Below are 12,665 nucleotides of genomic sequence, written 5' to 3' on the forward strand. Positions count from 1 at the left end.
GCCGTTCATCTTTCCAATTTTTGATTCCGGCCTCTTGCTGTAACATTTCTCCTCCTTTAAAATAAACTCCCCTCCCGGACTCTGCTAAATCCCTTTAAATATTTAAAAGGATAAAAAAAAATAATTCCAAAAGCACCTAGTTACTAAGGTCATCATAAAAATAAAAAATAATTAAAAAAGTAATAATTTTGGAGGGTAGCTGTTGCTTTAAATTGATCCTCCCCTGCCAGTTGATTTAAATAATGATTTCAACAAAGGCACTCTGGAAGAGTAACTACATGACCCCCTAAAGACATCAATCTGTTCCTGTAATAACAATAGCAAGGAGGGCAGCCACGTCGTCCTCTACCGAGCAGGAGAATCGCTGCCTCTCCATCCCTACCCGAAGAACCTCGCGGCCCGAAATAAAAGACGGCCGCCTTTGATTTTCCGGCAGAAGAGACTTTCATAAAAGCGGCAACGGACGATGATAAAGAGTCGCCTTCTATCTGCCTACCGCCAAAATAACCTCTCTTATCGATTATCCAAATCCAACAAATGTACCACAAATAAAACTATTCCAATCTATACAACAAACGAGGAACAAAATATACATTTTTTTTTTAACTCTAAAGAAAGTGTTTCTTAGTTTTTTCCAATCATGTCTGTAAATAGAAGTATTTATCATGTATTCTTTTTATAGTTTCATACATACTATACAATTCTTATATTTGCGTATTATGTTTAGTATCTATACCATGTATACCAAGTAGCTACTTAACAGATGCAGAACAAAAATATGGCTGCATTACGTATTAAATAAGAAGATGCATTCAAGATTCAATCAGACTTTTGTAAAGCGGAGATAGAATTATTCTCATTGCTTTCAAATGCAATCAAGCGTCCGACTTTACATAGAAATGCTGGGCTCACATTAACTCTATAAACACATAATAATAATAATAATAATAATAATAATAATAATAAATAATATAATAATAAATAATAATAATGGATAATAATAAATATGGTAAATAATAATAATGATTATAATAATAAATATGATAATAAATAATAATGATTATAATAATAATAATTAATAATAATAATAAATAATAATATGATAAATAATAATAATGATAATAATAAATAAATAATTTATTTTGACACACAGCACCCTGTCTCACATAGTGCTACATATGATCGTACTCTCTCTTTTTAATCATCATTAGCCCACTGGCTGAATGTAGGACATATATATATATATATATGTGTAAAGGCCGTTTTAAATAAATACACCATTATATGAGATAATAGGTTTTTTTGGGGAGGACGGGCAGACCGGGTCAGTAAAGAATCATTTTTCAAAAACTACTCTTTCAAAACAATGCATTTGTAATGAGGCTTGAAATGACTAAACATCCCTTATTTACCGGCTGCAATTAACGCTCTTTAGAGTACTTTCGGCCCCACGGAAAGAAAAATGAACACCCCCCCAATCTATTTCCAACCGAGGACCTCGAAAGATTTTAAAACACATTTATCTAACTTCAGTCGCTCCCCACTGATAATTTAGTATTTGATATTTTAAAAAGTTAAAGAAAAAAAGAAAATTATTTTGACCAACGCTAGGTTACGATGCAATTTGTGTCTATTCTTTAAATAAGAATACTCAAAAATAAATTTTAATTGAAACGTTCAAAAAATATACAAATAACCTGGCACTTTAAATATTTTTTTCATAGCAAATAAAATTAAAAAAATAACTAATAAAAATACTTAGTACAGAGAGTATGGCTCCACCACTCACTCAAATAATATAATTTTTTTTTTCTTTGGATATGAATATTTTGTTGTGAAAATTACTTTGCAGCCAAGTTTATTTTTTTGTAAATTAAACTAAACTAAATAAAACAAAAATTGGCTGTTTTGTGAGAATATTTAAGAGCTGCTATAGTGGGGGGAAATTTGGTAAGATGTGTAAAAAAAAAAAATAGGGGAAGGGAAAGTGTTTTGATGACAATGTGATAAAAGAACATGTGTGTTTAGAATTGGTGTAAATAAAGCAGAAAGTGAACGGAAATTACAGATTTGGGCAAAAAATCTTATCCTGACGGACCACTAATGCTCCAGAATTGAAAGTTTCCCCTTAGGGTCACTTTATTGCCCCAGGTAGCCTCAACAATAAAGAATGCATACTAATGTCTTTATATGCATTCTTTACCTCTATGGGGGCTTCAATGGAAGCTGCAGCCCCAGTGCTGCAGTGAACTGCACTCTCTACTGTCCCAATTTCCTTTTGCCAGCCAATCACAGGCAGGAAAGCGCTGTGGTGGAAATCAATCTTGTAAGACCCCATGGATCTGGCGGACGGTACATGATCAAAAGCACAAGTTCTAGGTAGTCCTAATAAATCAATGTAGTGACGCTGAAAGCAACAATGGCGGAGAATTCCCTTTTAAAAGTTCTTATAGTGTTTTTTTTTCACCTGCCGGTGATTAATAGGCAGCTCGATCGGAGCAGGAACGAGATTTTTTAAGACACTTTGAAATTACTAGAATATACTGCTGGTAAAATGGCAGTTTTTCAATGAAGGATCGCCCTTATCTCATAAAAGAAGACAGTCTGGAAATGGGCATAATCAGAAATCTGACCTCAGAGCAAAAGAGCAGTAAAACATTTTATTACGTAATTAAGATTCTCCCTCAATGGTCATCAGTGATGTCCGGAAAACATCAGAAAAACAATAAAAAAAAAAAAAATACACTTCCTGCTATAAATAGTCTCGGGCCCAAAGGATCGCGTTTCTGCTGAAATTAACCATTCCTGGCGGATCCTAAACAGATTCAAATGAAAGGCAGGATTTGGAAAAACTATTCCTTACAGCGGAAAAATAATGTCATTGAATTTTTCCCCAATTTGATTGAATTGAATTTGTTCCAATATTCTAAATGATTTATTTTTTTACCCTTTTACCCCAATTTAAAAATTTATATATATTTATACACACACACACACACACACACACCGGTATATATTATATATATATATATATATATATATATATATATATATATAGCATAGAAACATTGACATGTATTTTCTTTTTCTGCTGCTATGGTAATAAAGGCTTTCAACCTATCAGTGCTCTTTCTTTTTTGTTACACAACCATGGGCTAGAATTAAAGCATCCAAAATAAAAAAACGTGTGTCACGGGCAAAATTTATTATGAAAACATTTCTTCCAAAAACAATAAGTTATCGTGTCCCTAAAGCTAAAGCTATAAATTACTCAGCAGAACGAACGTCTCCGTTACTGAACTCCTTATTCCTATCCATCTGATATGGCAAACGTAAAACTATTCAACGTTCTTTGGACATATAGAATATGTCAATAAAAAATGAACGCTATTCTAGACTAGACCCAACATTCCGAAGCCCAAGCAATTAATGGAGAAAATAGAAAATTCAAAGACTGGACGATATTAATATTTAAAACGAACAGACTCCCCCCCCCCTGCCCCGTTATAAACGCATGTCATACGGTAGCATCAATTAAGCGGTTTTCCTGTAACCGTCTTCAGCTCTTCTTCTTTTTCTTCTTCTTCTATACCGAAATGCATTAATCCTTAAAAGGATTAATGTGAAAGTGATCCTTTTAAAAAATTATGTGGATAAACGAAAGTGTTTGGTGAACCTTAAGTTGGACTGAAGAAATTCTCGTTGGCCACCGCACCGCGGCTCTCCGCTGCCGAGCCGATCAATAGATATTAGCTTTAGAGAACGCCAGATACGGCAAAGAGCTGCATCGTATCTCCAAGACAGCCGGGCAAAGCCTGACATTTTCTCAATCAAGTCTTGGGGGGGGGGGTTCTCCCTTTTTCTTCCGACAGCCTCCCATCTGTTCTGTTAAGACTATTCATTTAAAGATAAATGCAATTAGTTTCAATTGGTTCTAGGATACATTTGGATGGCTGGATCATAATCTCAGATCATCATTTTTTATTTTCTCCTTTTTTTCCCCATTTATTATATACACAATATATATATATATATATATATATATATATATATATATATACACACACACACACATATATTAAATATATTATATATATACACACACATATATAATAAATGGAAATCATAATTCTAGTTTATGGCAGGAATAACATTCTCTAAAGGTATTTTAAGCTACTGACACCAGGATATAGATATATATATATATATATATATATATATATATATATATACACATATATACACACATATACATACATATGATATGTATATATAATATATATATATATATATATAAAATAATATGTAATAAAAGGAAATCATAATTCTAGTTTATGGCAGGAATAACACTATTCTCTAAAGGTATATTTAGCTACTGACACCAGGATATATATATATATATATATATATATATATATATATATATATATATATATATATACACACACACATATATATGATATGTATATATAAAATATATATATATATATATATATATATATATATATATATATATATTATGTAATAAATGGAAATCCTAATTCTAGCATATGGCAGGAATAACACTATTCTAAAGGTCTACTAATGTCGATTAAAAAGCCCCATTTTTCCCACTTAGATAAGCCTGACAGAGGATGATTTAAGTTTAGATAAAGATGTATTAAAATGTCTGAACGTGCTTTGGTAGATCACACATTCTAGACTCGTAACTTAAGGATTTGTACATATGGATAGATTTAGTTATGACATTAGAGTGTTTTTAGTATATTCCGCCATTTATTTCTGAGACGGGTAAAATGTCGCAGCATTGACATTATATTCATGGCACAGTTCTGGTCCTTTTGCCGTGGAAGCGGTGGAGTACGTCTCGTTGAGTATTGAATGTTGTATTATAAGCACGTTGGCACTTAAAAAGGCATAATAACACGTATTCTCATGGAGAAAACAAATGGTTCCCTTGTTCCAGATAAGGTCTAAGGACTATTTATGTGCGAAAACCAGATACTCAAAGCTTTAAAAGCTACGGTGTAATTAATGATGGGTTTTGGGGCAAAGTGCTGCGGGGGCAATCTTTTGGAGGGCCGTTTTAATAAGGTAGTCCTCTATCTGGAAGATGCAGTCCCGGAAAGGCGATGGAGAAATTAAATCAGAAACATTATCAAGGCGTTACATTACAAAATAAATATTTTCTCTGCAAGCATGCGGCATTCTGCTCATTTTATAGCTTTAAAACTGTTATATGTTTAATCACAGGTGCCAAAAGCAAGTTTCCAAAAAGGCTAAAAACTATGATGAGCTTCACACGAGGCAGAAATCTGTTAAAAGACACTTTAAAGTCTTAAAAAAAAAACAAAAATTAAATTTTATAAAGCTCTTGTCTTCTTGTTAGAAATTCTCAGGACTGGATACCAAGGAACTGTGCGTGATCGTTTAACCTCTTTAATGCTGAAGTTCCAAACGTGTGTCATTATTTAACCGTCTTAATGCTGGAGTACAAAACTTCCACTAGCCATAAAGTAATCATAAGAGTCATAAGTGCATTGGATAAAACCGCGTGCGACATGGCTGGGGTATGATGGCGGTGGGGTATTTATTAGGGGGGCTAAACATAACATTTATGAGGATTGGTCCCGGGAACAGGGATGTTTTTGACCCCCAGTACATCCTTACTAAAGCCCTCCTGGCGAGTTCATCAACAATCTCGATCTCGGTAACAGCATGGATACGTTTGCAATTTGTTTTCAACCAATCAAATCATGTCCAACTTCAACTAATAAAAGGTCAAAGGTTACAATGGTTCTAGTTCTTAAACAAAGATCATCTGGGTTATTTTTCTGATTAATTATCCTTGACCTGCGGTCTATTTATCAAAGCTTTCCCCGGATTCATCCGTCTTTTCTACCCCAACGGGTTAGGCCAATTCATTACAGAGCGGGGGCCGCCAACACGTGAATAACCAGCTCTCTATTAAGATCCTTTAACCAATACATGAGCCGTGTAAAAAAAAAACAAAAAAAACAAGGCATTTTCAGGACATACATTGCTAGTTTTTAAATTATTTTTTTCTTTAAATGTTTCTATAGATTTATTTTCACAAGCAAGTATTCCTCCTATTAATATATTTATATTAATATAGAAGAAAATGCCTTAAATATAGAATATTGAATGCTGCCTCTATAACTTGTAATAAGCAGAAACGTCCTTATCTTTTGATACAGCGAGTGAACACACACAATAGAGAGAGATAGAGAGAAGATAGATAGATAGAGAGATAGAAAACAGAGCGATAAAGAGATAGATAGAAAAGAGAGTGATTAGAGAGAGAGAGAGAGAGAGAGAGAGAGAGAGAGAGAGAGAGAGAGAGAAAAGAGAGAGAGAGAGAGAAAAGAGAGAGAGAGAGAGAGAGAGAGAGAGAGAGAGAGAGAGAGAGAGAGAAAAGAGAGATAGATAGAATTAGACAGAAATTATATTCTAAGAGCCTGGATTTATTCTCACAAATCTATTCCTTGGTTTTATATTCTTTGGAGTATCAGGTCTATTCAGCAAAGCAGCCCCCCACACACCCTTCAAGTTATTCTAGGATCGTCCCCTTAAAATTCTGGGAATTAAATTAAATCTGGAATTAAATTATGTCATTGTTGCTTCCCATTATGTTTCTAGAACAGTTTTGGTAGGACAAAACACGGACGAACCCGAGAAACAGTTAAACAGACAAAAGAATAAGACCTGGCAGAGGGGGTCTGTTTGGAGACATTTATTTTGTTGCTGGCTTTCATTAAATTCGGAGTATCACATGTCTAACGATACGTCACCCATTATATTCCAGCAGCACATATTGTTTTAGGGTAAACATTATTTCTCTACGCAAATAAATATATAAGTAACTATATCAAGGATAATTCAGATCTTGTCTCTTTTGCCCCCCACTAGTAGCCATATTGCATGGACCGCCAGGACATGACATCATACTCTAATAAGCAATGTAAGGGAGCAGGAAAGGATCTGTCCCGGAGGAGCCCTGGTCTGATTTTTTCTACCCTGCTACCCCTTCTGAAAGTGCTTCATTAAGCCTAAGCGGGCTACAAACGACCCCGGGCTTATTTTATTCCATAGCAAAGAATATTACACTGATTGTGTGTCTTATTCTAGAAAAGTTCTAGACTATTCCATACTTGTCTGATGATTCAAAGAAAGAACTACATTATAAGAACCAGGATGTGCGGAAAAGGAGCAATAAATACGTGAGAAAAGTTTAGATCTTTGTATATGACGTGCAAAGAGTTAAATATTTTTAACAAGAAACACAATTCAAATAATGAAGACTTTTCAGCTGTCTGGGGAGATCATTAGACCGCTAGAAGTTCCTTTTTTCCCCCCCAAAGGTAAAATCCTTGTAAGAAAAGGAGTTTGTTACGCGTTCTCTCGGCTGACACGAACCAATACTGATGGCCGCAGCAACAGGCTATCGATCGAGAAGTCCGCCTTTTGGCTTTGGAACGCAATACCTACAACATTTAAAAACTACTTTTGCATACAACGTTTACGTCATTCAACAACTTGATGAGAAACCAGACATGATTGAGGTCCGGCCGACGGGCTCCATGATGCCATGCTTAACCCCTTCAGCACCGGGACGTACCTGGTACTTCCTGGTTACTGGTCACCGGTAGACCGGGACGTACCAGGTACGTCTCCTCCAAAAAACGCCCCCACATCACCACGATCGCGGTGATCGTGGAGGCGCTGCTGCTACTGTCTGCCCAGGAGTCCTGGGCAGACAGCACAGCCTCTCTAAACCCGCCCCCAAGCCTACGATCACTCCCACGGAGTGATTTTGTAGGCAGAAACAGCGATTGCAGAAAGATCTGCAATCGCGGTTTCAGCTGCCACAGGCAGCTTCAGGGAAGGGGGGGGTGTTGAATGGGTCCCCACACAAGTGTGGGGGCCTGATCCAACACCCCCCTGCTGCCTGATCGCTCCATGAGAGCGTCGGTGCAGCGTTAACCCCTTCAATGCCGCAATCGCGGCATTGAATGCCGCAATCGCGGCATTGAAGGGGTTAATTCCCGTTTTGTAGGGGGCTCTGCTGCTGGTGGTCTGCCTGGAAACCCAGGCAGACCAGCAACAGCAAAAACGAGCCCCCAGAAGTCCTCTGATCAGTCCTGTAGGACTGATCAGAGAGACTCCTCCCCTACAATCTCCAGTCTGTTGGAGATTGTGTCCCAGCTGCCAGAGGCAGCTTCAGGGACAGGGAGACAGGGTTCTTTGGTCTCCACATGAGTGTGGAGACCAGCCCCCCCACCCTCACCCTTCCTCAGTTAACCCCTACCCCCTCTTCCTCAATTAACCCCTTCAATGCTGCGATTGTGTATGACCCCCATCGCAGCATTGCAAGGGTTAATATTAGTCCCCACAAGCTTGTGGGGACTAAATACCAGTCAATGCTGTGCTTCAATGGAGCATCAGCATTGAAAGAGTTAAAAAAATGTAAAAAATAATAATAATAAAAAAAATTAAGAAATAAATTAATTTAAAAAAATTAATAAAATAATAATAAAAAAAATAACAGCACTGACCTGAAAGTCCAGGGTGCTTCCAGGTCAAATGCTGGGCTGATCAGATCGCTCCTGGCCAATAGGAGTGATCGGATCATTATGGCAGCCCACGGATGACCCTGCTCTACAAAGAGAGAGGGGTCATCTAGGGTAATTATGAAAAAACACAAATTATTAATAAATGAAAAAATCATAATTATTACCTGATCACTTGTCGGTGACATTTTAAGTCGCTGATTATTGATCGGTCTCCCTGATTGATGTCAGCGGCCTAAACCTGTCACTTACAAGCAATCTGATAAAAAAAATATTTAAAAAAATGTAAATGCACATGTTCCAGTTTTGCCCTCATAGCTTCCTCAAAAAATGCATGAACCATGCATGTGAGGCCTTGTTGGACTCATGGGATGTTGGTGAACAAAATGTGGTACTTTCTTCCACTGTTGCACTTATGGTGTGCAAGAAATTCAGTGCAACATTGAAATGTATGCGTTAAAAACGCAATAAAATAATTTCCCTGTGAAGTTTGGCAGACTTCAGTGAAGAAATGGCTGGCTGAAAACTGTCAAAACTACCCTAGTTGAACACCTTGACTTGTCTACTGTTCATAAATATATACTTTTCTGGGGTAATTTACATTGGGGGGCTTCCAAAATCTCCCAAATGGGATATGGGCCCAGGAAACCAATTTCTGAAAATTCCAAATGTGAAAACGAAAATGCGCATGTTCCAGTTTTGCCCTCATAGCTTCCTCAAAAAATGCATGAACCATGCATGTGAGGCCTTGTTGGAACCGGGGGATGTTGGTGAACACAATTTGGTGTTTTTTTCTGCAGCTGCACATATTCTATACAAAATATAATATAAAATCTAAAGCAACATTGCAACATATGCAAAAAAAACAAAAAAATATAAAAATACCTCAAAATTTGGCAGCAATTGGCGATAAAATCCCTGTTTGAAAAGTGTCAAAATGACCCTAGTTGTACACCTTGACTTATCTACTGTTCATAAACATATACTTTTGGGGGGATAATCAGTATCTGTGACAACTATTGCAGTTATTAGACTACCATGCCAAATTTGAAAAAAATTACATTTCAAAAACGTAATGCATGACTTGCAATATTTGCCCTATACTGGTCAAAATAGATGAAAATCCTGGCCATGTTGGGTGGTTTCCAAATCAGGACAACTTAATGAATATATTTGGGATAATTTTTTCCCATTGGTTCAATGTGTGTACAATTTGTATGTATACTAAACTGTAAAAAAATGCGTTTTTTTCATTTTTTCCCCACTTTTTCCAGTTTATTTCAAATAAAACAATGTACTACCCAGCTTAATATGGTTTCAAATGAAAGCCCTACTTGTGCTGAAAAAAACAATATATGATTTGTGTGGGTGCACCAATTGAAAAGAGAGAAATTACAGTTGAAGAAAGACATGGCAAAAACACAAAAACGGCTCCGGTCCTTTAGCGACACCCTAGCTTAAAAATCCCGGTCCTGAAGGGGTTAATGCAGACGAGAATCACTGACCATATATAATAAATAATAATAATAATACTTTAGAAGGAGGTCGTGAGCGTTACCTGCTGTGATATCATCATCCACCAGATCATGTTCCTCCTCCTGAACTTTGACCTCTGACCCAACCGATTCAGGACTCGCGCTCCCGGTCTGAATCGATTCTGCGGTCACACCGGCTGCAACAGGTTAAATAAAAGCATTAGAAAACAAAGAATCCCAAGATATTAGAATGTAAATAAGTGAAACGGCCTATTAATGAATAGCTGCCGGTCCAAAAGGCTGCTTAATCCAACCAACGAGAGTCCGCAACATAATAGGGGAGGTAAAATATGCACGTTATATGCACTCAATTGTTAACTGTCACCTTCACGCTATTTATTAGCATTATTTTATTTAAACTACCTATATACACATAACTTATACTTTTTGCTTTGCTGTCGGCTTAATGGTTTTGGACATATCAAGCTTAGAAAGTAACATTTTACCACAAAGGGAGCAAAGACCTCTGAAGAAGAGACTGTCCTGAAGTTCTGCCCCTTTCTACTTGCCCCACCCCTACAAAGCCTGCCTGAACCAATCAACCAATCAGTAACAATCCAGGGAGAGATAACTTAAAGGGAAATTCCACAAATCATTTGCCCTTTAATTCATATAATAGCTGCGTCGTCCCTTTAAATTTGTGTTTTTGCAAATTAACGGGGGGTGGGGGTATTCTGTAGAATTTGCCCCTTAAACCACCCCCAGCTCAATGTTGTGTAGGTGGTGCACCTGGCTGAATATATCCCCCCGCATGTTATATACTCACCTCCAGTGCGCATGTGTTAAGCCCTCCCACTGATTTCAATGGGAGCACTTTCCTGCCACTGATTGGCTGCTTGAAGCTGTCAATCAGTGGCAAAAAAGCGCTTTAATTCAAATCAATGGAAGCGGTTTCCTGCCACTGATCAATAGCTTCAAGATGCCAATCAGTGGCAAGAAATGTGGGATCGTGGAGGAAGCTTTAGCAGCCTGACTGCAACTTCTGTCAGGCAAGGGCTTTATTTTTGGTTTTAGTAGAATGAGTATCAAAGAGCTCGCAGTGACCACCACCGTATAAGTTTAGTGAACGAAATAGCGACGCTGCCAATTTAATGAAGATCACATACGGAACAGATGAGTGTTATTTGCACTGAACCAGTAATAACCGAAGGCGCGCTAAGCAAATGAGCCGCCACCTCCAGCGATCTCACCCATGTTCCTTTGTTACAATGTATAAGGAGTATTTTGATCTAGGCAAAGTGTCGACAGCAAACAAATGAAACATCCATTGGATTCTGATCCAGTGTAATATGCAGAAAAGAAGCAGAATTTACAGCGAACGTCCGATGACGATACATTAGCATAAAATCATTAAATACAGCAGGGGGTATTTATCGAAAAGAATAAATCATGTATGCAACTTAAATTGGGTCTAAAAAACAGACATTTGCTGGGAAATGGTTTTCCTGAGAACAATGGAAAAAAAATGATAAAAATAAAAATAGAAATGAGGTTTGTGGATATTCCGTGTGATCTTTATCATAGGATACATGTGCATTGAACTAGAAACAATATAACCTTACAAAGTACTTTTCAGGTTTCTCTTGTTGTTGATGGGAACCATTCTCTTACTCCCTCTATTCCACCTTAACCTGCCCCACCTAATATTACCACGAATGCCCCTGGTGACCTGGAGACATCGTACAAATCTCTACAACCTAAAAACACACTTCCTACATCTGCATCTTTTTTTTTTTTTTTTTTTTTTTTAAACAAGATACTAAATTTAAAAAAAACTTTTTCATGCCAAGGTGGTGATATTTTTAAACACGAGCAAACATTTGGAGGTGAGCACTAGTAAGCATGTAGCCCAGGGATCTTTGTTCTTAATCTCCCCCAACTGTCGTTTTGCATAAAATATGTCAACTTGTTCTCCAAAAGTGTATCCCTTTTATGGACACTAATCGTCCCACTCAATAACTGCCCAAACTACAAAGTCGCACAGGGGCCCCTTCAGGGCAACATAGGTGATGACCTAGCGTGGAGTTTTACTGAGGGCGCACTAAACCCTATCAAACGCATGTGTCATATGATACTTCTAATCCCTTCAAGACCTGGGTATTTAACATCTAATGTCTGGCTTGCTATATAATAAGGAGTCATGTTGTACCATTGTCTGTGTCTGGCTCAATATATAATGATAGGAGTCAGGCTGTACCATCGTCTGTGTCTGGCTCACTATATGGTGGCAAAAATTCTTGCGCCAGCCCTGGGTCACGTGGTAAATGACTTCGCTGTTGTCCATCACTGCAGAGTATGGATACCATGTACAGATATCATATATCTGTACATGGCATATATCCTCTGGGGAGGGCAGAAAAACAAAGACTTTTCACAAACATTTATTTAATATTATTTTATTAACTCCTACTGTACGGTTTACCAATTAATTATCAGTTATATGTTGAAATCTTTGTGTTTGTCCAAGGCTTTTAATGTTAAAAAGATTCTGTTGATTAATCCATGTTTTTTAGGTTATTTTGGTTGGTAGGGACCCCAG

The 12,665-nt window shown here is 37.2% G+C and overlaps 1 protein-coding gene across 5 annotated transcripts in view; it reads right to left on the reverse strand.

Moving 5' to 3' along the window:
* Window positions 1-12,665, reverse strand: part of WDR7 (WD repeat domain 7) — a 141,836-nt gene that overhangs the window by 80,528 nt on the left and 48,643 nt on the right. For all 5 annotated transcript variants that reach the window (XM_053448197.1, XM_053448194.1, XM_053448196.1 and 2 more), the window contains one exon: window positions 10,150-10,263. In XM_053448197.1, coding sequence (XP_053304172.1) covers window positions 10,150-10,263 — 114 coding nt within the window. The remainder of the gene's footprint in view (window positions 1-10,149; window positions 10,264-12,665) is intronic.

Source organism: Spea bombifrons, chromosome 1, assembly GCF_027358695.1.
Source record: "Spea bombifrons isolate aSpeBom1 chromosome 1, aSpeBom1.2.pri, whole genome shotgun sequence".
Taxonomy (NCBI): Eukaryota; Metazoa; Chordata; class Amphibia; order Anura; family Pelobatidae; genus Spea; species Spea bombifrons.